General features: G+C 40.0%; 1 protein-coding gene across 6 annotated transcripts in view; it reads left to right on the top strand.

Moving 5' to 3' along the window:
* CEP350 (centrosomal protein 350) overlaps window positions 1-24,189 on the top strand; it is a 70,241-nt gene that overhangs the window by 4,841 nt on the left and 41,211 nt on the right. For 5 of the 6 annotated variants that reach the window (XR_011001969.1, XM_068199395.1, XM_068199396.1 and 2 more), the window contains exons 2-14: window positions 5,796-5,881; window positions 7,437-7,480; window positions 8,403-8,517; window positions 9,143-9,275; window positions 10,291-10,877; window positions 11,407-11,517; window positions 13,916-14,029; window positions 17,264-17,407; window positions 18,212-18,867; window positions 19,219-19,340; window positions 20,620-21,671; window positions 22,296-22,449; window positions 23,593-23,756. Coding sequence is in view for 5 of the 6 variants with exons in the window: in XM_068199395.1 (XP_068055496.1) it covers window positions 5,809-5,881; window positions 7,437-7,480; window positions 8,403-8,517; window positions 9,143-9,275; window positions 10,291-10,877; window positions 11,407-11,517; window positions 13,916-14,029; window positions 17,264-17,407; window positions 18,212-18,867; window positions 19,219-19,340; window positions 20,620-21,671; window positions 22,296-22,449; window positions 23,593-23,756 (3,469 nt within the window). In the remaining variant the exon portion in view is untranslated. The remainder of the gene's footprint in view (window positions 1-5,795; window positions 5,882-7,436; window positions 7,481-8,402; window positions 8,518-9,142; window positions 9,276-10,290; window positions 10,878-11,406; window positions 11,518-13,915; window positions 14,030-17,263; window positions 17,408-18,211; window positions 18,868-19,218; window positions 19,341-20,619; window positions 21,672-22,295; window positions 22,450-23,592; window positions 23,757-24,189) is intronic. The other variant, XM_068199394.1, reaches the window with a different exon arrangement.

The following is a 24,189-nucleotide window of genomic DNA, read 5'->3' as shown; positions in this document are numbered from 1 at the left end:
GTATCTTGATTGCTCTTTTTTTTGTACTGCCTTAGTATCCTTAAAGTTTTCTTGTTATCTAGCTTAAGACAGATCAAATTTTATTTAATTTATTTTACTTATGAAGCTTTTGTTTTGTTTTAATTATTTTCCAAAGTAATGATATTTGGAATGTGAGTTCTTCTGGTATATATACTGCTTGTATTACAAGACAAAATACTGAATATTATCTAAAATTAAATTATTCAGAGCAGCTAACGTTCATGAGCTCCTTGGGCATTGCTGGTGTTCACTTCCTTTACATTTCATTTGAAAGCTTATTGTATCAATGAGCATTGAAGAAGGTGGAGGGAGGACCTGCCTCATTGTGCAGTGTCAGCTGGAGATTCTGAAGATGTGGAGCTTTTTGGACAAACATGTCATGCATTTGTTTGTTGTGCTGGAATTTGTCCTCAGTCCTGAGGAAGGTCGGTACATCGCCTGCATCTGATAGTGTCGAAAGGCAAAGTTTGCTCAAAACATGCTCTGGCCAAAGAAAGAATATGTCACTCTTGTATCAAAAAACATTTTGAAAGCCCATATACATAACCAAAACAAGTCTTAGAACAATGTATTGTGGATATTTTTAACTCTCATTTAAGTGAGATAATGCAATATGGTAAGGACTTGGATTCCGGAAAAACGAGTAGGTTAACGTTATTTTTATTCCAGACTCAAGCATATAATAATAAATTGTATTTTGTGGTATTTGAGAAGCTTTGGAAAGTGTTTCTGGCATCTTTAAATATAATTTCCATCACTTTCAGTGGACTGGCTCAGCAAAGCAATTTGCTCGACTGGGTTTGCCTGTGCCTGTCTACCTATGTCTGTTACTGCCAGCAGTGCAGAGCTTTAGCTGCACAGACAGGAGCTCCAGAGGGTCTTTTAAGATTCAAAAGTCACCTTTGTGTTTATACATGGAAACTTAAAATGTTTTTGCAAACAGGAAAAACCATCCTGAAAACCGATTATTTGTGTCTGTGTCCATTTCCTCCCCGCACAAGGGTGCACTGTGTGAGGTGTGGGTGCAGTGGGACGCACTGGCCAGGGTGCTCCTGAGCTCCAGTGCTAGCTCCACTGGGAAGAAGGTGCTGAATGGTTCTTGTTTTGCCCAGTCCCACCGTTCTCCTCAAGGCAAAGTCAAGAGCAGCTTGACACATTTGCTTCTGGGAAGCAGCAGCCAGTACAGGACTGAGACTGATCTGACTGTTCACCAGTGTTTCCATCTCTTTTTCTTCTGCTTGCATGGAAGGTGTTGCTTAAAGTGTGGCATAGGTAGAACTAATAAAGCAAAAAGAACAGGCAGAAGAATTCTTTTAGCCTGTACCAGACTCCCAGTTCACTTTGCTTTACAACATAAGCCCATTGACTTTCTGCCCGAATAAGGCAAAGAGAGACCCAGGCATAAAGAAAGGAAAAGATGGCTTCTTTTATTGGCACTGGTGCATTATTTTTGCTTAAACTGCATGAAATGTTTTCCTAGTGCATTGTGTACCCAGTTTGTAGCAAAATATGCCACTATGTAGATAAAACATTTGAGAATATCCCATAGAAGTCAATGTTAGTACCTTGTTTAATTCCATACTTTTAGTAAACCTTCATATTTTCTTTTGTGGTATCCCTTTTGTTTAGTATCCCTTGTATTTTTATAAGAAACAAAGTCTCGAGGGATACTGTTCCCTGTGCATACTTGTTTTTTTTTCCCCATAACCATGAAATGTTAGTGAAAACAGCAGTGGGTGATCCCTTGCTCACATTGTCTTCCTTCTCTGAATCTGCACAATTCAGTTTCCTCTCCTGTTTCCTTGTACCAGTGCCATGACTTCTGAGTTTCCTCTTTCCTTTTCTTACCAAGTCTGTGCTACTAAGGAAAAAAAAAACCTTACCAAGGGTTTTTGAAAAAAAACTTCACAATTGGACTAAAACCAAGCTTCTTTTCTTACTTTTTGCTGCTCTCTATGCCAGTTCTTTAAAAGTTCATTGCATTTCTCTCACCTTCCTAGCTTTCTCATTCTCTTCAATTTTATATCCTGCTTGCTTCTCTCACAATTTTCTTTCTCTTTTTCCCAGTCTTGATTTTAATCTCTTCACATTGTTATATATGTTTGTTAAGCATATTCTGCTTTCATATCTCCTGCTCTTTTAATAATGCTGTGCTCTTAACTATGTTGACCCAATGTCATCCTGGGTATGTTTAGTATTAAATGTGTGGGTTTCTCATGTTCCTTTTTTACATGGCAGTGGTTTTCTTTGTTTCCATTTCCTCTTTTCCGGTGCTTTCTTGTGCATTTTCTGATCTGTCAGTTCTCTTCAGTGTCTTCTTGTAGGAGCAGTGTTTGTAGAAGAGAGTGGTTGTCAGGTCCTGTATCCATCCCCCCGTCCAGTTTCTTCCAGGAGTTTGGAGTATATTGTTTCCTTTCTTGTTTCCTCTTAGGTCCTCATCTGTAGCAGTTCTGCTGTGCCTTCTCTTGTGTACTGCTTTTTTTTTTTTTTTGGACATGTGAATAAAGAATGAGATGGGCACTTGATGTGGCATTGAAACATCAGAACACAATGGTGTTTGTATCTTAATCACTCACCCAAGGAGGGGCTTGGCAAGCCAGCCCTGAATGGACCTGTGTGGGATGTCTGTGTCTCCCAGGGAGCAATCCAATAACCATGAGATTAGTTCTGTTGATTTGTAGTCTTCCACCTTTTTTCCAACAATCCCAAGATTCTCAAAGCCTTATTCAGCCTGCAGATAACCTTTTGCCGTCAGTGCTGTCTCCTCAGAAGTTCTTTGGCATTTCATCTTTTGAGCTCAGTCTCTTTGTTTCAGGTCAGTATTAAATAGAGATGGTGATTTAGTTTAGTAGAACGAGATCTCTTTGAAGCAATAATTTCAGAATGTAGTTTTTATGTATTTTATCAAAAAGTTATTCATGGTACTTTGAGATAACTTTTGTATTGATGGAAAATGTATTTAAAAATAATTTCAATTTCCTTCATTTGATTTTTTTCTTAGTGTTATTCGCTGATCAATATTAATTTCAATGTATTTTAGTGTTTAACTGGTCTATTATTCTGCATGCAAGTCCTATAAACAGACATGGTAACTGTGTCTGGATTTATTTCGTTTTTATTCCCCACCCCTTTCTGTACTCTTGGCAACATTAAAGAATTTTCTCTGTTTGGTTGAACTTTTTGCAGAGGCAGGATATTGAATTGTACTTTTTTTTTTACAGAGTGCTGCTTATTCATGTCAGCTGTAGCAATAGAGAGACGTTATTTTAGTAATACATAGGAATTCAAAAGTTTATGGGAATCAACACAATTTATTTGTATGAAGGTTTTGAAAAGCTCATCAATTTCTCCTACCCTTCCAAAGAAATGGGAGAGGGATACCTAAACCCCAAAACCTCAGAGTTATGATTACATCAGGACTGAAAACTACTGCAGTGTAGTTCCTGAAACTGTAGACAGCTCCAGAGTGCTCCGTTCTGTCGTGGCTTTTTTTTCCATCAGCAGCAGCCTGAGTTGAACAAAACTGCTCAGTGAATCTCAGGGGCTGCTCTGAAGCCAGTGAGGGTCAGACTGTACACTTGAAGCTGGTACTGCAGGTGTGCCTTAGGATAAGTACAGCAAGATGCTTTCTGATTTCCTCCCAGCTTGGAGGAGAGCTTGAATGGCCTTTTACTGAGGGGCATTAGAGACTTGTGAAGGAGTTGGGATAGAATTGCTGACCACTGGTGATCATCAGCACACACCTGTGGGAATAACGCAGTGTCTGTTACACTGTGCATAGGGTGCACTATATAAGGTGCTCTCTGAAGTGTTTCACTGTCTGGATGAGTTCTGTTCAGCTCAGGTAAAGGACTGGCAGTTCTTAGTGTCAGGATGAAAGCTATTAACAAGCAATTTCAGATTGTTCAATGTGGTACTTCTCATATAGATTTAAGGAATACATAGAGTGTGTTACAACTCTACATTCGCAGGGCATCCTAAAATAAACGATATATATTTGTACATGTACAACAAAAGGAACAATTACGGTCCCTGATTAAGTTTTCTTATCTATACTAATTATTCTAATGATAAGAATAAATCCCAAGCAATTACATGAAGATGGATACTTAATCCTTTAATAGATGTTTGCTTGTCCAGAAGTTATCCTATGCTAAATTTACATATTGAGTAGACTTTGTTACCTAAGTGTTTGGGCAAGAAACTGATACTGGTATGATACAGTATTTTCAGCAGCCCTCAAAATCAGTTCACTGTGGAAAATTCCCTCATTTTTATTAATATTTATTTTCTACATTTCTAGCCCAACAGCTCTATTCTCCAGTGATGGAGAGGATCAGCTGGATGATTTCCAGGGCAGGGCAGTGCTGTGATTTACAGCATGAATGATGAGGCACAAAGTGCTGGTCTGCATGAATGAGCTCTTCAGCACCTGTCCTAGAAGCAGAATTTTCTAACTACACTTGGCTTAATGCCCATAATTATTGGATACTTAAAAACTAACACACCCACCCTTCCCTTCTAGAATTTCTGAATTTTTGTGTTTCTGTACCTACATATATAAGCTTACATGCCTTTTCCTTACTCTTTCAAACACTTACTTGAACTCATCAAAGAAAGTCACAGCTAAAGGTCTTTTGAAGACCTGTGTTCTTATTATTGATAGTTTTTCCTGGGGCATAAGAGCAGTTTCTTGGGATAACTTACTGCTATAAATATGGGATATATGACTGAATGTGAGACCAAACTTTACTGCTAGTCACTGTGAGTATCCTTAAAACTATATATGAGAAAAATCCTTGTCACAAAATATATGGGCAAAAGTCTGTTTCAGTAAGTAGTAGATAGTGTTAATTTTTACCAGAAGATTGGTCTTTATATTTGATTACCTTTTTTATGTGGCACACAGTGTAGGGAGGTAAGAGCAAAAGAGATTTTCAGTACTTAAAAAATAAGGAAACTTACATCTGGGAGTTCGTGAAAGAAGAGAGAAGAGAATGTGCTTTTATGACTCCTTCAGAGGTCTAGAACTTCCTGTTGGAACTCTGTGGTCACTTGATTTTTTTCTTTCCATAAAAGAAGTGTTGTCAGTGTGTTATGAAGACAGCTCAGTAAGCATGTGCTGGGTTCTTTTTTTGTTGTCTGTTTTTTTCCTTTTCTCCTTTATAAAAACTGCTTTGCTGATAGTGGCTGGGAGTTCACACTAATTTCAGATTCACTGGGAGTCTTAACTTCAAAGTTCACAGGAAAACAACGGTTGCACCAGCCTTGTCTTTTTTCCTGGCTGTAGGGTCCTGGCATGCAGTTCTGCTGTGCCTTTTCCTTTCACAGAGATTGGTGACACATTCATTCTGTCACTGGTGGAGTTGGGTATTTTCCCCAAGCATTTATAGGTTCAAGCCATGTGGTGCTGTCTGTGTTAGACCTGGGTGTGTGGTATTCCAGTGTGGACTTCTTCAGACTTGCTGCAACACTTGTTACTCTGATCTAAATTGCATCGACCTCTGGGCCTCCTTTTATCAAGTTAATGTTTCTTGATGACAGAGAACAAAATCAAACCCTTCTTTATCCAAGGAATTACGTGGTTTCTGCAGGAAGCTGTGACCACATCTGTGATTTCATGCTGATTATCTGACCTTGTTCATGATGAAGGTTTGAAGTCATCAGATGAGGTAGACATTCATCATAATGATCAAGGTTATGTTCTCTTTAGACTAAGATAGATTTGCTTTTACTTTATACCTCTTTGATTCTTACGTGACTATTTTTTTTAGGTAAATTGACACAATGTGGAGCAACAAATCTAATGAGGTGCCTCTGCAAAATCCCAGGCATAACCAAAGCAAGGATTCTACCAGAGGTAAGGGTTTTCTCTGTTCTCCTACCTTGTTTTGGGAGCTAAGAGCATGTGTTCTGTGGCTTCCTTTTTGCAGATAGCAGTTTTGTACTCTGATCTCCGGAGTATTTGCTGATCTGCATTAGCAGGTGCCAGCCTGGGATACGGTTGCCAAGATGGCACAGAGACAGAATTTTTTAAAGTGCTGTAGAGGAGGAGCAGAAATTGGGAACTGTTGGCTCTTGAAGGAAGTGAGGAAGAGCCTCTGTGACAGTTGCTCAGTTCCAGAGCGGTGAAGACATTTGAATAGCAGCACTGCATCTCCACAGTGTTTGACGTTTACAGCAGTTTTGTCTTGCTTAGTTGGAGAAATCATTTAGCTTTTTACTGTTACGATTACGCTAATTTAGGAAAGGAGGGGGCAGAAAAATTTTAAAATGACAGTACTTCCCTGAAAAAATCTTCCCTGAAAGGAAGAAAGGTCTCCTGTGTAGAGCAACTGAATCGTGTGCTAAGCCTGTGGTTCGAGATCGATCATTTGATCTTCAGTATGACAAAACTGGGCTCCAGAAGTTGTTTTCAAAGTAGAGAAAGATTATTATTTTATCTGTAAGAGAACATTATTGCTGATTATTTCCTGTGGTATGGTCAGTTTCTTTAAAAATTGCCTACTTTTTGAAGCTGTAGTGTTCTGTGGACAAGAAGCACCATCTCTAGAAGTCAAAGCAAAGTTGTTTCTGTGCTGCTTCCCTAACCCTCTTCCTTTGTGTTGTTGTATCTTGCCTGAAATGAAATTAGCAGGTTTTTTACTATGAGGAAGAGATTATTTTTTTCAACTCTGTTACTACTACTCTTCATGGTTCCGAGATGGATCTCCATGATTCCATGGCTCTTATGTTTTATGAACCATTAGATTGTAAGAACCATTAGAAAACAAAAGAGGGGAACTGAGGAAGTAAATATTTATAGAGGAAAACACTACTACATCCTCCTGAGCTCAGTTGCTTATACAGTAGGTGCTGTCTGTTTAGATGAAAAGGCTTGGGTTAGTACCTCCTGCTTGTTCACAAACATTATTTCTGTTTTGTTTGTGGGGTGTACAGTTCAGAAAGATTACTGTTCATAATTCTGCCGTTCGCAGCTTGGGTTTTGAGTAGAGTCTTTCAGTGACCATGTATTCATGCTTAGTTTACTGAAGAAGAAAATGGAAGGGGGGAAAAAGGTAGTTAAACTGTAGTATAATAGAAAAATATAAAGTATTAATGTTGGGGTAGGTAATCAGCTTCATTTTTTATCTTCTAAAGATCATCTGTTATACGTGGTGGATTTGATTTCAGGTGTCATAATGCATTCAACCTAACTTAGTGAACTCATAATATCTTACATTAAATACTTTACAGCTTTGCTAAGATGAGCTTTGTCTGATAACGGTCTTTCATAGAGGAGATTTACAGGTGGGAACTGTGTTGTGAAAAGAACTTTGTTAGCAAGAGCATGAAAATAGTTTTGAAATAACATTTTATTTCATTGTTTTTCATGTACTAATGAGAAATTAATTTCTTTGTTTCTTCTCTGGAAGATCTAACTGCAGCATGGGCTTCTTTTTCTCAGACTAAGGCTGCTGTAAGTACTTTTTTTTAACTTTTTTTTTCCTTTAGGGTTGTTCAGTTTGTTTTTTTTTTTTTTTACTCATTTTCAAATCAGTTAGTGGCTACAAAAGCTTTAACCAAAGTATTATTTTACTTAGTGATTGCTTCTTCAACAAGTTATGAATAGCACAAAGCTGTTGGAGTATGTGAATGCTGAACATTGTTTTATCTTGGAAGAAGTTTTCTGCACACAAAGAGAAGCTTTTGCCACAGCAAGCTTAATACCTTTTTATTTAACAAAGTGGTGATGTCACGTTTTTCTGAAAACTTGGAGAAATACCTCTCCCCTGCTCACTCAAACCAGTCAGAAACTGAGGCAACACCAATGTATTTAATAATTTTCCATTCTGAGCATGGGGCTTGCTGTATTTCTGCAGCAATTAACTTAGGTGCATAAGATGATGTAGTAGTGTCTAAAACCCGGCTTCAGTGAGGCCAAGCAGTTCAGGTTTGCACAGAATTCAGCTCTTTCCCGTAGCCTTGTCCCTCTTTTTTCTCAGTAGCTGAGCATCAGTGTGGGGTTTTACATGTGGAATTTGTACCATGCTCCACTTATAAGGGAGTATTACAGAATTTTTTCCAAGTGGAATTAATATTTTATTCAGGCCGAGCATTAAGTCTCTGAATGACATGTTATTAATTTTTTCAAAGCAGCCTATTTAAGGGAACAAAACTATGCAATAAAACCTAATTTAGATAATCTTATTAAACAAAACTTATTAGTAGTTTCTGGCCATAAGACCATACAGTTTTGCAATGTCAGCCTTGTGAAGTTGCTCTTGCCTGCAATTTGATTCGTCGTGAAAAAGGAAAAATTTGTCATGTTCGGGAAGAAATAAAAATATAGGTTAAAAACAGAAAACAGTGTTCTAATTTGCATTATCTTCCAATTCTAGCTACGTCATATAGAGAACAAATTGGAGATAGCTCCCACCAGCACGGCTGTGTTCGATTCAGTCATGGATGCCAAGAAGCCCTCTGCTAGTGCCAGCAGGAAGAGCAGCAGGAAGGGTATGTATTATTGAGGAGGGAACGTGTAAGGCAGCATAAAGCCACTGTATTCTGGGAAAGTTTGGGTTCTCCCTGCCCCCAGCTAGTCTCCTGCCTGTGGTCTTTATTCCTGAGACACTAATTGCCCAGAAGAAACTGACGTTTCCTTCCCTGAGCTTAGGAAGGAGAGTGTTCTGTCTCAGTCTCTTGGTTAGAGGGGGTGACAGGACTTGCCCCACGCTGTGAGTGAGCAGTGATATCCCACTCTGACAGGAAGTTTGCTAAATCTGGTGCTTCTGTTATCTGACTGAAGGAGAGCATTTGCTTATAGGAAATAAGCCCTCATTTTATATACTAAGAGCATTATGGTAGTGTGCTACTGAAGAACAGACAGATCGACCTCTAGTGGCAACACAGCCAACTTTGCAGATGTAATTACTTATAATTAATCTGCAAGCATTATTATCTCTCTTTAAGTATGGTCATTGTTTCAAGCACTTGCTGCCTTGCTCCTAGTTGTTGAAATCAGCTTGTTGAAAGAGAGAGCTGCTCAAACCCAAGAAAGACTATGTCCATGATTCAGCCCCAGGAGCTTTCTCTTTCTGGAGTGGTAGATACATAGAGCATTCTTTGTTTTCTGCTTCAGGTTCCCGGTCCTCCAGCCAAAATAAATCAAGCAAGGAGAAGTCCTCACGCAGCCCTCTTCGAGCAACCACTCTGGAAAGCAATGTGAAAAAATGCAGTCGTGTGGAATTTCGTGAGCCATTGGCTTCCTACAGGTTAGTGCTGGGACAGCTGACTATTGAAGAAAAACATGCTAAGATTAGATTTAAGCTAACAGTGGTGTTTTTGACACCTCCTCAAAAATTGGTTTGCTTCCTCCCATCACCTACCCACATGACAGCATGTGCTGTTGGACTTCTTAGTAAATATTGCACATTTATTTTTTACTCAGTGAATGTGAGTTTAAAGTCAACTGTTTCGAAATGGGGCTGGGTCATCAAGTGGTATGACTGTGGCCTTAGTGACCTGATGGGTTTGATAGGTATTTAGTTTCAGTAATAAGAACCAAAAAGACTGTTTCTTTGTGCTTTTCCAGCTTTGTTTCATTAGTTCTTCAGCATATGTTCCCAAATGTGTTACCAAGACAGTGTGGAGCAAGAGTAGTACTAGTACTACTAGAGCTAGTACTAAAGTTACATTCCATTTTTGTGACTCTGAGAAACTCATATAAGAACAGCTTCTCATGGAACAAAAGTGGTACAGAACACAGAACAGGCCATAGAACATAATTATTATCCTGACATCGACGTTTTGGTCTCTTTTTCCACTACTTGAGTCAGCTGTGAGATGGTCCTCCTTGTTGCATGTGAGACTGATTTGGGTCAATTCTGTTAATTGAGTAGCTCATGTAGTAATTATGCTTTTCCTAAGTTCTATACTTGTTATTTAAGGCTTTTCTCTTTTAAACTGAAGGGCGACATTACTGCTTGGTGATTTTCTAGCCGTCAGCGTTACATATAGTTCTTTTCAGACAGAGAGTGCAACAAATGAAATTTTGAACAGAAGTCTCTTTCTGTTTCATCAGACTTGCACTATTAAATGTGAGGTGGTCAGATTTTAAAAGAACTTGCCTTTAAAGTGGGGCCAAGGTAGAGGAAGTAATTTATTTAGTTGATGATTTATTTATGTGCTGATTGCTGAGTTTGAAGGTCCTACATTTGTATTTCTGACGGTGAATTTTTCCTCCTTCTGTTACATCAGGGATTTATATAGTTCTCTGTCTTACCACAGTTCTAGCCAGCTAGAGGCCAAACAACTGCTGTCTAGTTTGGAGCTGAGTGAAGCAGAAGGGAAGAGCGAGCTCCCAGCCTGTCTGGCACAAGAGCGGGACGAGCGGGATCGGCACAGCAGAGGCTTTGACAGCTGCTTCCCTTCTGCTGCAGACGAGACCGTCGTGAGGTACCTGAATGACCGACCAACAATCAACGCCTTGCAGAGTAACGAGGCATTTCCCAGGGTTGCAGCACTTTCAAGACTGGAAGAAGAAAAAACCAGTGGCTCCAGGGGAGATGAAAGTAGCACTAGAGCTTCTCAGAGTATCACGTCCCAGGACAGTGAACTGAAAGTGTCTTCCTCTTCTGCCACGAGTATTTGCAGTGCTCATAGGCTGGAAATCCTGAAGCAGCGGCAGCACGATGCCAAGTTGGAAAAGCTGAAGGAGAGGATCCGAAAGCAGTGGGAGCATTCTGAGGAGCTCAGTGGCAGAGGGCAGCACTTGGGGTTTGCTGAGCAACCTGTTGTGGTCGCTAACGTGGAGAACATGGTGACTCCCAAGGTCAGGAAGGTGACAGCCGTGCCTGCTGCTCCATCATACAGAGGTATGGAGGTGCACATCCCCTCCCTGCTGCCTGTACGGGGTGAGGGAGCAGAGCTCAAGCCACTGAGCAACGTTTCAAAGCATGGACCTGGCTCATAGCTCTCTTGGGCAATATGGGGGTGCATGGTTTGATCACAGATCACAAGTCAAAAGAAATTCTTGCTAAATTACTGAAGTTGTACTGAAGTACAAATTCCTTTGAAGTTTTTCCTGTCTCTTCTTAGAATTACTATAAAAAGAAGCTCACTGGTGTTTGGGTTGATTGCAATAATTTTTTTATGGTCTCAGAGCTTCGTAATATTGTATTGATTGAAAAAGCCTTTCACATTTTTAATAATCTTTTCCTCACCCATTCTGCTGTTTTTCAACTGTGAGCAAGTGGCAGACTGATATATTGCTTTCTTCTAATTTAGCATTAGAAATTCACATAGTTACTTTTTTACTTGGCAGTTTCCCATCCCTTCCACTCTGACAAAGCTGTATTTACATCTTATGGAGTTATTTTAAACTCTTGAATCGTTTGCTTTCAGGTTTCAATCCTGCTGAAACAAGGATTCGCACTCGAGATGGAAAGATCTGGCATGCAGATGAGTTTCGTATTAGTCGGGAGCTTTACAGAGATATTGCACTCCAGTTAAAAGGTGAGCCACAAGTGGAATTGATTAAGCCACACAACCTTCTCTAAGAGGCAGGGAAATATTTTGTACAAGTCCACAAAGTCATGGAAACATAAAATTGAAGCAATGAGTGTTAAATATATTGTAATTCTCTCCACGGGAGGAATAATTTACTGAACGCTAAACCAACAACAAAATAAGTCCTTCTCCCAGTTCTCTCATTCAAATACTTCTAATAAAAAAACAGTACTGAAAAGAATGCCAAGTAATGGCATTTCTTTGAAACAGGAAAAAAGGAAAGTCTCCATTAGAATAACTTGTGTTTAATTTTGTGGCTTTTTTATACATGTTTGCATGAATGAGTACAATTTGCTGGTTAAAAGGACAAAACCCACTTTTGGTTTCTGTTTTCAAATGTACTGCTCCAAGACACAATCTTCATTCATCTTTCACTCTGAAAAGCTGCAGTACCATTGGCAGCTCTTTTCTCTGGGTGAGCTGGAGCAGGATGCCCAAGTGTGCTTTTTGAATTTGCTAGGCTGGTTACAGTGAAGTGCTGTAAGCTTGAATTGCCTCTGACTGACTGAGCTGGGGGAAGGGGAAGAAATCAGGTGAATAAAATGGAAGGGAATGGAAAATAAAAACCCCAGAGAACCTCTAGGTTTGCACTAAGAGCTTGCTTATTAAGAATACCTTTTCTCTTTGCTCAAAACTTTTTAAGACTGAAGGAAAATGCATTGAGATTTAAATATGTAGGTATCTTTGTAGTAATAAACCAATTTGTCTTTTTTCCTTGTACAACTCGATAAGTTACTGAGGACTTTTTATGGTATCACTCATTAAAAATAGTTCAGAAAGAAGAGATGCTCCTTTTCAATAAAATCATTTTGCAAATATGCTGTTCAGATCAGTCTGTGAAATTAATGCCAAATTTCCACAGACTTTTAATCTACACTAACTTTTTTTTTTCTTTTTGGCAAGCATAATAAGCTGTTTATAGAATTTTTTTTTTAAAAAGCTTTGTTGAAGAGATGCAATTAAAAGGCATTTGGATCATGTGTCCAGTGCCTACAAAAGGAAGGAGCTGTGTGTGTTGATCCACACTTCTGTCCTGATGCCATGATGCATGAACAGCTGCTGTGGAACGTGTCTCCTTTCTGAGCTGAAAAGATTATACTGAATGGCTGATTGCTAGTAAACAAATGCTGGTGCTGCACATAATATATACTGTAAATGTATTTTTAGGTTGTCAGATTATCTATCCATGTGTTACTTCTATATTAAATGTACACCATGTGGTGTTTTGGGTGTGTACAGTCAGTTGTATCAGAACTGTTCTTTGCTCTCTAGTGCTGAAATAATCTGTTATATCTCTAATATCTACAGCAGCACTGTTCTTTCCAACAAAAGGATTTTTATGTATAAGCATAGACCATACAGGATGTCTTCATCTTTGTATAGCAAAGGATATTTTATGGACCCCACGTTTCCAGTAATTTTATCTTAAAGATTTGCCATACTAGAACAAAATTTCTGTAATAGGAGCAGAGTGGGAAGCAGCCTGTACTTTCTTGGAGTCAGGAAAGGGCTGTTTGTTGCTAAAAGAGGTGAGGAGGATGTTAACTTTCTGCAAATGCAATCACTGAGGCTTCTGGTACTCAGTGCATTGATTGTCTGACCTGCTCTTGTTGTCAGCCTTAAAGGCAGCTAGAAAATTTGTAAGGAAAGGGTGCTAAGGGTGAGAAAGACTCCAAAAATTCCATTCCTACATCTTTGAAATATAACCTCTTCTGCCTCTGATGCTTCCTATGGACATCCATCAGAGAGTGGATCCACATGAAATTAGGGGCTGTAAATGTTTGCATTGGCATCTAAATAAAGCTTCAGTCTGTCCATAGAGGGGGTTGCATCTTCATTGTTTGAGGTTGTCTGATCCCATTCTTTAGAGAGGAGGAACCAGAAAGCAGTGGTAACAGTGGCCACAGGGTTCCTGATGTGCTGAATGTGCTGTCATGCATTAGTGGGGAAGCAGCAGCCCTTGTGTTCAGGAACTACATGTCCCTGTGGAACAGTAGAGCAGTAAAATGTAATATCTGTAGGAGAAGAGAACCAACAGTTGTTTATATTAAACTGCCAACATTTCTTTTAGAATTGAAAATTAACTTTGTAAATATCTATTATGGCCTTGCTGTGGCTTCACTGCCTTCCAGGGCATAGGTAAACAGACCTTAATTCAAAATTCCCATGCTGTGAGGATTTTAAAGCGCTGGACTGGAAGTCATTGATCTGGGTGTATAATCTGGGAAAGTCAGTGAATTCTATTGTGTTTCTCCGAGTTCTGGTTTTTCAAATGCTGAAGCAAGCTTGTTATTCTGTGTTCTCCCCTGTGGGATATCACTTAACAGCTTTTGTTTGTTTTTAGAGGATTCAACAGTGAAAGGAAAATCTAGTGAGAGAAACAAAGAGAAGAAAGCTACAAGACCAGTGCGGAAAGTGCAAAAACTGACACGATTGTCAAGTCCAGAGTCCAAACAAGGTGACTGTTTCTGCCATAGAGGGAGGATGGCTACATGTCCTTCAGAGATGAGTTTTGTCTCAAGAAAGAAAAATAAAAGCATATTGCTTTAAAAGCCTTCTTAGATGTGCAGCAGTGTTGTTGTAGTGAGTTTGTGCACTGTGCTGCATTGGGGGTTGTGTATGATTTTGTTGTTGGTTGGTGGCTGTGTGCACTTTTTTTGTGGTTTAATTTTTTGCTTTTCCACTTGCTGTGTGCACCTTGATGAAACTGCTGTGGAATGTGAGTTTCTTGTGGGGAGAGGTATCCTTAGGTATCTGTCAAGGTAAGTAGACAAAAAGAAGCAGTAGCTCTGCTCTGGATCCTGTTTCTGTTTGGCCTGTGATGAAGCTGGTCAAAGCCTGACCCATGGCTCAGTCAGCATTGCTGAAACATGGTATTAAAATCAGTGCCGGTGGGACTTGCCGAGTTGCTTTCCCATCAGATGAGGAGGGGCTGCAGTCAAAGGTGTTCTCTTGGATGATTTCTCAGTGGGGAAGAAGAGAACAGGATGCTCCTGGGTTTTTTTCTCGTTGTTGTTCCACGTTTCAAGTTGTTGCTACTCTGCACCTTCAGTTCTGGCTTAACCCACTCCTGGCTTTTTCAGTTAGTGGAAGAATGTAAACACACATTCCCTGACTAGTCTTCCAAATCTTAGTGTTTTTAAAGAAATGTTTATTTCTTTTACCAACTGATAACTTTTTTCCCCTTTGTTGTCTGACAATTCCAGTGATTATTAAATACAATTTAATTATTTAGAGAAGATGATGCAAGCAGGTTTCTCTAGAAGAAAATAAAATTAAACACATGTGGAATTCTGACAGTGCTTTCTTAGTTTTTCAGTAATGTGAATCTTTGATATTGCCAGATGTGCTTTGTATTTGGTTTTAGTTTTCATACAAAGTGAGTAGCTATGGCTGCAATCACACACAGAGCAATTTCTTTTTTTAAATATATATGCAAGTCTAGGCACCTTTTGACCCTCTCTTAAGGTTTTTATGTTTTTCCTTATGTACAGTGACCCTTAATCTGTAAACATTTTGAAGAAAAAAAAAAGCAGCTTTAAAAATTACTACAAAGGATTTTTTAGAGAGTGAATATGTGCTTCTGCATGCTGTAAATCCTGCTTGTGAATATTTTGTGGTAAGGAATGCTAATACTTGAAGTGATAAGCATGGATTTGCTTCCTCCTGTGCTGATTATTCCTTAGTTAAGGAATTGCACTCAGCTGTCTCATATATTTATGACAGTTCCAAGTGAGGGAAGAGCTCAGTGCACAGGACAGCCCCAGCAATCCCACCCTGTGCCTGAGAGTGTTGTCCAAACCCTTCTTGAGCTCCATCAGTCTTGGGACTGTGACCGGTTCCCTGGGGAGCCTGTTCAGTGCCCAAACACCCTGTGGATGAAGAATCTTTTCCTAATAGCCAGCCTAACCCTCCCCTGACACAAGCTCAGGCCATTCCCTCAGGTTCTGTCCCTCCTGTCCATGGGCACCATGGAGAGGAGATCAGGGCCCACTCCTCTGCTTTTGTGAGGAAGTCCTCTCTGCCTTCAAGGGAGTCAGCAGCTCTAAGCTCCAGCCCCTCCATTATATACAAAGCCACCCCCTGACACAATGAATTAAATCTGTGCAAACTGATGGCCTGAAATCCCTGGAAGACAAGAGCCAGGCCTAAGTGACATGTCCATGTAGTCCATCCTCCTCCAGTCATTGCAGTAAGAAACTGCTTACCATGGCCAAGGCTATTAATAGCCATGGCTCGTGTTCTGCCCCGTTGGCGTGTTTTAGTTAAACAGCTGACTTGAGATGGAAGATGACACTTTACACTGGCTCTTTAAACACACACAGAATTAATGTGAGAACAGTGAGCTCTGCAGGAGAACTCCTTTGGCTGATGCCTCTGTTTCAGAGAGGCTTGTAGTGACATGCTTCAAGTGACAGCTCTTTTATAAAATACTTGGATAATTTACAATGCATGCAAGGAGTTCTGCTAGCAAAGGGTTGAGTAGTGGCTGCAGACTTCTAGGTTAAAATAACAAGAAGAAAGGGGGTTGGAAACTGAGGACTGGGATTGCCAAAACAATTATTCTGCTGTGCTGGATTTCATTTTTACATTGTTGGTATCCTGTCTCCAAAGTGCTGTTGGGCCCAGTACAGTGCCTTTTTTGTTTGGCTGTGGTGATCTCATGCTGCAGTGGCTGGGTTTCTTTAGGCAGAGCACTTGGAGGTAGAGACTGAAATGGAATTATTAAAAGTCAACTGCAAATTATATAGTCAAGTTAGGTACTTTTCTGGAAATTAAATACCCTTGAAAGATCTGATTAATTTACAGATCATTAATTATCTGAATTACCTAATTAAATTTTCTTTTTTATGCTGTGTTTTTCTCCAAAGCGCCTTTAAGGTCATTATTAAAAAAAAAAAATAAAATTGGAAGTTAGTGTGTTGAAAGGGAGTTGAATAAACCTATTGTTTAATCTACCCAATATTAGGTAAAGAAGCCACCATAACCAATCGTTATAATTTAATTATATGTTGGATGATAAAATAATCCTAGAATATTTTGATTGGGTTTCTGTCACCTGCAAGGTATTTTGTCCTTGAATTAAATATCAACTAATAGGGTTTATTCTTAACTGTTTTCAGTGCTGGAACAGAAGTCCCAGCTAAGGGACATTGAGTTAGCATTGGTGTGAAACATCTGCTGCTTGATATTTTTAACCTCCTCACAAGATGTATCTCACCAATTAATTATCTGTAAAAACCTTTCAAGTAATTTTGGGGTTTTTCCCTAGAGTTTTAGCTAATACTATTTTGATAGGAAAGTTAAGGTGGTTTTATATCTCACCTTTATTTTTGTTCCTCTTATTACAACAATTTAGTTACTTTTATGTTTTTATTATTTCCCATATTTGAGTGGTGGTGAACAGCTCTAGAAATATTACCCCTGCCCCTAGTAAAGCTTGTTTGTATATTTTAGACCTGCATAACCTGTTCTTCTTTTATAAATCAGTTTCTGTAGGGCTTTAGTGTGCTGCAGTGTGTTTTGGGTGTTACACTGGGACATCAGTGTTCTGGCTGTTTGTGTAACTGCAGCTGTACCACTAATGCAGAATGAAATGGTACAGAAATGATGAATGGCTGCAATGATACTTCCTTTTGATACTGTGGCAAATCCTCTAGAGCTTGACTTTTATTTATTCGTTATTTTGAAGGTGGAAACTATGTGATAAGTGCATCCTCCTGGCGGGAGGGACAAAAGCTGGTAAAAAAGATCCTGGGTCCAGCTCCCAGAATAGAACAGGACAGAAGAGCTGTATCCAGTGACAGAACAGGCCGAGAGAGAGCTGCCAAGTCTGGTAAGTTGTTCTTTTATCAGTGGACTTACTTCATTTTACTTTATTATATAACACTGCATGTCTGCAGACAAGAGCAGCCTTCTGAGATAGAATGTTCTGAGATAGGAGTTTCTTACCAAAATTGCTCCTATTTTTAACCTGGAATTTGAGGGAGGTGGGGGGGAAATTTTGCTCACAACCATGGCTGGGATGCATAACCTCTGTTTCTGAGTGCATTATGGACTTTTTTTGGTGTCACGGTCCCTGCACATGGGACTTGGGAAATGGTACATGCTGCAAGGGTGCTTGGGATATCTGGAAAAGATGAGATATAGGCTGCAACCAAAAAAACTGGACCACCTGCAATCTGTCTTTGCCTCTTGTAGCCAGTGGGGAAAGGAATGGCTAGCAGTGGTCCACAGGCCAGATGAATTTTTGCAAGTGTGCTGTACATAATCTATAAGCTGTGATTGAGTATCCCACTTGAACAGGAACTGTGGTTCTTCCAGATGCAGTATAATGTCATCCATGTGCTTCATAAATATTAATTGATTCCTTCACCAGCCTTTTTCAGAATTTATCCAGAACCTCAGACAGAACAAATAAAGCATGCTGGGAACTGCTGCGCTTCTTATGCCTGTGAGGTGGTGAGGCTGGTAGGAGTAGAAAGGGTGTGGGCTCAGTCTGAGCCCACATTCAGATCGTGACACTGGATGAAGCAGAAACCTATTGACAGCGAGATCTGCATTCCTCCCTCATCCTTCTTTTTGCAGCTGTTTCCCAAATTTGATTGTTACGTGACATATTTGACCTCTTATTCTTTAGCAGGCTGCATTGGAAGGACAGGTTCTGATTCTAGATTGGATGTTACCCGTAAAAGTTCTTCAAGAAGTTCCGAAAGGTCAAGAAGTAAAGTACGGTCTGAGACCAATCTGAGAAAACTGGAAGCTGCTCTTCCAGGTGATAACCAAGAAGATCATGCCTCTGTAAACAAGGATTTCCTGCCCGTGGAGATACGTGGAATTCTTGATGACCTGCAGTTGGATTCCATGAGTACAAAGCAAGAGACAGATGTGGAAAAGCAGAATCAGAAATCTGTTTTGCCTACTCAAAATACGAGGAGCCACAGTCCAACCAAAAGGAAACCGGACAAGGTAGCGGCCAGTGAGGAGCCTCAGGTGATCTCTAAGAAACGCCACTATGACAGTGATGAGGTTCGTCAGTACATCACCAGGCAGCAGGAGGAGAGGAAGAAGAAGCAGAATGAAGAGAAGAAAGCACAAAAGGAGGCAACAGAACAGAAGAACAAAAGGCTCCAAGAGCTCTACAGAAAGCAGAAGGAGGCTGTTACTAAAGTGAGGAATGTGCCTCCTCCTGAGCCTTCAGCAGCCAAACGGTTACAGGAAACCTATTCCAAACTCTTGCTGGAACGAACACTTTTAGAAGAGCCACCTCAGCTGCCTACAGTGCAGGAAACACAGGTACAGCTGATTCACTAACTTAATGTCTTGCAGTTGTTTGCAGGAATAGGAGCTCATATGTTTAGGGAGGTTGTGGCTTGTGCTGTTCTGGTTTCATCAATTAAGAAAAAAGAACAAATCAAAATGTAGCTTTCCTTAAACATACTGATTTCAATGTACAACCTCTTTGCTAGTGGCTGCTTTTTGTCCCTGCAAGGCCTACTAGAAAGTTGACTGAAAATCATCTTTCTATTTTAGAGAGAAGCTGAATTCTCAAAAAGGTTATTAGCCTTTTCAGTTGTAATGAGGCAAGAGCTCCTAAACTCTGACACACTTTTGAAAATGCATTTTTCTGGTTATCTTCATCTCTAGCCCAGACCTGGTTATCAACCATCTGGGGAATCTGACAAAGAAAACAAGGCTCAAGAGCGTCCTCCAAGTGCATCTTCCAGCAGTGACATGTCCCTTACAGAACCACAGCTGCCGCTACTGAGGTGAGCAGATGGGGCCTTGGGGGAGAGAGGAAAGTGCTCCTGCTTTCATCTCTGAGAGGAGAAAATAGCCTTGGCTCTTGACTTCCTGTTCCAGTGAGAGTAATTGTCTTCAGGTCAGTTACAGCATTTTCCTCACAGTGAAGAGGAAGCTGATGCAGGAAACCATAGGAGAATTTTGGCTATGGCTGATTTGTGAGTGTGTAAATAGATAAAGTGAATGGTGGTTGCTGGTAATGTTTTGTTCACATCAGTGGGATGTGTATTTCATATTGGGACACTCTTATTTCCTCTGCCATTGCCATTGGGCAAGAGAAGCTGATGGTATGAATGTGTTGATTTTTCTTATTCGATTTCCTCAGTGTTGCTGTTTGATCTATTGTCTTGGATTCAGCCATTAGTTACTCTCTGTGAAGTACCAAACACCTTTGCGTCTGCTTGAAACTAGCCTTTCCCTATTTCTTCTCATGCAGCATTCCCTATTTTGAATTCTTCAGTGTATTATCAAAGTTTTCTTACTGCAAGTCAAGGTGCCTGACCAAACACTTAGATGTAAGGAACTAAAAATCCTGAAGTTTCTTGAATATCCTTAATATCCCTCTTCTGCAAGCGTCTTCATTTTTAACTACACCATGAGTGTCTGCTTCTTAAATGTATACTTGCTTCAGTATCTGTACTCTGACTTAGTAAGTGTAGTGAGACCTGTTTCCCTTCTGGAAAAGTTCAAGGAAGCTCACTGGGAATGCCATGTACTACTGTGTGTAGAATGAAAAGCTAAACCGTATGGTAAATACTGTTAGTGTAACATCATAAAGAAAAAATGTAATTGCTAATAGTAGAGGAGGGATGAGACTCACAGGACTGCATAAGGTATTCAGAGACCCTCATAGTAATCAGAGAAGAAGTTTTTGGGGGGACTTTCAAGGTGTTCTAGTGTTCTGGACATGGGCAGGTGATAAGGAAAAGAAAAAAATTTCTCCCTTTTGAAGTCAGGAAGTTTTTGGAAAAGAAAGACTTACTGCTGACAGTGAAAAACCTCAGCTTGTTACAACCCTAAAACAAAGAGTACACGTCAATGGCATTTCAGATTTGGGAGGTGCTGTGTTGTTTGGTTTGTTGGTTTTTTTACTAAATAACATTGTGTTTACTTGTCCCATTCCATGCCCCTCTGATTCCACCAAAAAGTATTTTGTCCTGAAATAAAATCTGTGGCAACAATGCTTTAATCTAATACATTGATACTCATGTAAATCATCAACATAAATGTTGACTTTCATTTCAGGAGCGATCTGATGGAGCCTCCATGGGTACAGCCAGACAGGTTGAGCCCAAGAGTTCAGCTCCCGCACCCACAAGCTCTCTTGGGCTCGGGTGGAGGCCCTTGTTCCCAGCACTGGAGTCTGGAGCAGATGGACCTTCTGTCAAAGGAGTGTGACGCGATGTTGGCAGGCAGGAGGAGCCATTCCGCCCCTGTGGGGTCCCTGATGCCTCAGTTGTACCTGAATTCATCTGCTGCACAGGAAAACCTCTTAGTAAAACCTTCTGCCAGCCAGTATAAGAGCAAATTAGATCGCCTTGAAGCTTTGAAAGCTACAGCTGCTTCCCTTTCTAGCAGGATTGAAACTGAAGCCAAAAAGTTGGCTGGCACTGGTGTCAACTATGGTACCACGTGGAACTCGGAATTTATGCAAGAAAACCAGGATGAGGGACGGTGGGCAAAGGCTGTGAGTCCTCCTGTGAGGGAGGAAAATGAAAATACTTTTTCAGCCAGAATTCAAAGGATGTTGGATGCCTGTGTGTCTCATACAGCCTTTGATGACAGCCTTCCTGGGGTAGGCAACCTTAGTGAGTTTAAAAAGCTCCCTGAGACCATCAGACCTCTTACTGATGTAATCAGCCTTGGACTGAGGTCTCCTGCTGCTAATAGGCATGAAGGGATCCTGGGACATTTGTCCAAGAGGCAGATGGACTCCCCGGGGCGTGAGAACCAGGCATATCCTCTGAGCAAAACCGTTACTCCTCATGAGTCCAGCATTGACTCCATCAGCGAAGGGCCTCTCCTGAGTGATGAAAACCTCTCAGAAGAGGAAGGAGGCCAGCACAAGCAGCTGCCACTGAAGATGTTGGAGACATTAAAAGAGAAGGATTTTTGCATTCGGGAGAGAAATGCTTTTGAGCCCATAAAGGAGTTTCAGAAAGCAGCTGAGAGGTACTCCCCACTTTTCACTCAGACAAGTGACACACACAGCAAGGGGCCTTGGGAGGAACTGGCTAAGGGAAGTCCCCACAGTGTCATCAACATCTTTGCAAAGAATTACCAACTTCATGGAAAAGGTAAAAATGGAAGCATTTCTCAACGCTCTTGTGAAGCGCTATTTTCCCAGTCGTACTGTTCCATGCAGTTCATTCTTCACAGTTAAAAAATGTGCTTTCAGAGGTTTTAAGTAGGAATCTGTGTAAATCATGATTTACAACTGTCTCATGCAGGATGCTTTGTTTCATTTTCATTTTTTGTACAAATTTATTCCTCTTTTTATGAGTACTTTGTCTCTGGCCTGGAACACCTCATTCTGAGGAGGAATGTTTTCTGAGAAGTTGATTTCTGTCTTGTGTTTTTTCTCTGTTGTATTGTGGTTTTGCATTTCTCAATTCTTTTTGCCTTCATATTATTTTCTTTAAAGATGATTGCATGAAATTTTCTGCAGAGGACTCTACTCTAAAGCACTGTGCTCTACCAAGAATGTTTTGGTTAGAGTATGTTAATGAAGTAAAGAATTTGATAATTTACAAAAAGAGGAAGACTGTGCTTGTTATGTTGTGTTAAAACTTCCATGGAACATCTGTACTGCTGTTCTCCTGATGATTTTGGTTGGGAGGATTTTAATTCCTATTACCTATATGATGTATGTTTGTATTTGTTACAATTTTTGACCTCTCCCCTCTCTCTCCACACCTCAGTGTTTGAAGAAAGGCTGAACGGAGGCTCTGCCCTTCTGCGCCCTTTGCTCCCTGCCATGAGTCCTCCAGAGAGCGTGGCTTCTTATGAGGATGACTTTGCCTCATCCCAGGGAAGCAGCACTTTAACAGACAAAAAGATTTCACGTGACCTCAGGTAATTGTGTTAGACTTCCTAGAAAAATAAAACCGCAGAATTCAAGAGAAAATAGTTAATGCAAGGTTTGTTTCATAATATGCTGGATATCTTTTCTGCTGTGCTGTATTATACTAGTCAAAGTGATGAAGTACTTGCTTAGGACCTTGCAGTTAATAGAGCAGCCAACATAATGAAGGTGGAGTTGAGTATTCCTGTTCCCTGTCTAGGTTTTGCTGTTCTTTAGCCTGGACAGGTAGCTTTAGAGAAGATTTTTATCCTTTGTAGTCTGGTGAAAACTAGTTCTCTGACTTGTGTGGCTGCCATAATGCTCAGTTGGGTAGTCTTGTAATTCAGAAAAACCAGAAAAGCTACTTTAAGTCTGAAAATGCCTTCAGTACTTCAAAACTTTGTGGTAAATCTGTAATTGCTTTCAGTAAGCATTTGTCAGTGCTTACTTAGTAATGAATGCATAAGCTGTCTGTAAGAATTTTTAAAAGCTTTTGTTCAGATTAAAATTTGAAGACTGTAGATCCTAGACTCTCCATGTATACTACATGGCTTCCTGGATTTTCCAAGACCCTCTTTCTTGTAATCAGCTATATTTAAATCTTTTGGGCACCTTGGGGAAGGCCACAAGTGTGTTTGTACCAGTGATACTTCAGATGAAAAGAAGTTAAATGGCACTTTGCACACTGAAAATTATTCTTTCTGATTAAAACTTCTTTCTTCTGCTGGTATTATTTAGTGTATGATGCATTGGTGTCTCTTTTTTGCAAGTCTTTTGTGATCCTTTATTGAAAATTGCTCATATTTCTGGCAGTTGATATCTGTATGCCCAGAGATTATCTGAAATGCAGTCACATTTTGAGTCATTCTTATGTTGTTCAAGTATGGAGTCAAATAGAAAATAGGAGAGCACAGTTGTTACCCATTTTTAGTCTTCCATATTATAGGAAGCATGTTTCAGTATATTCAATATCTCATCAAACTTCCCAAAAACTTAGCTGTCATAGCTTTTAATCTCAAAACCAGTACTTTTCTAGATGGGTTGATTAGTGCAGTTTAGTCATCTGTCTCTCATTCAAAGTGTGATAGTTTCTTTGTGCACAGTGTAACTGGAAGCTGGAAGTCCTTAATCACCATCAGTGTGCTCTTTTCTAGTGTTGGTGGCAGCAGTAATTCAAGCATTCAGGAAGACATTCCCAGTAGGAAATCTCCCCTTGAGCCTCGGTCTGTGGAGCTTGGTTCTCAGCACTCGTCAGGACCCCGGTCTGCAGCATCTTCCCGCTCATCTGCTTCCTCCAAGAAGAGAGGGAAAAAGGAAAGTAAGTTCAATACTTGGCTGTGGAGGATCCTTTTTTATTAAGGCTTTTCTTGTTACGAAAATTGCAGTACTATGTATCTAGAAACTGTAATCTAATACTGATAGAATGATTGATTTATTCCTCCAGTGATTCCTTCTTAGATTGTTTTTGACTTTGCTTATTCTCTGACCTTAAAATACAGTAATTTAAAGTTAAATAAGCAATTGGTTGTTAACAGCATTGAAAAGTTTCCTTTTCTAAACCAGCCTTCTAATAAATAAGTTAATTTTAATATTGTGTGGGAACTATCCTTAGATTCTGTACTGAGAAAATGCCAATAGGCTTCTGAGTTATGGCCATGTTTGTGAAGGTGACAACAAATTTGCCTGAAGGCCTTGTCTTTGGATCACAGTTTTCACCAGTGCACAAATGAATAAATGCATTGGTTTCTGTG

The sequence above is a fragment of the Anomalospiza imberbis genome, chromosome 9, assembly GCF_031753505.1.
Source record: "Anomalospiza imberbis isolate Cuckoo-Finch-1a 21T00152 chromosome 9, ASM3175350v1, whole genome shotgun sequence".
Taxonomy (NCBI): Eukaryota; Metazoa; Chordata; class Aves; order Passeriformes; family Viduidae; genus Anomalospiza; species Anomalospiza imberbis.
Note: the sequence above shows the minus strand (reverse complement) of the source record. Positions and strands in the feature narration are given on the sequence as shown.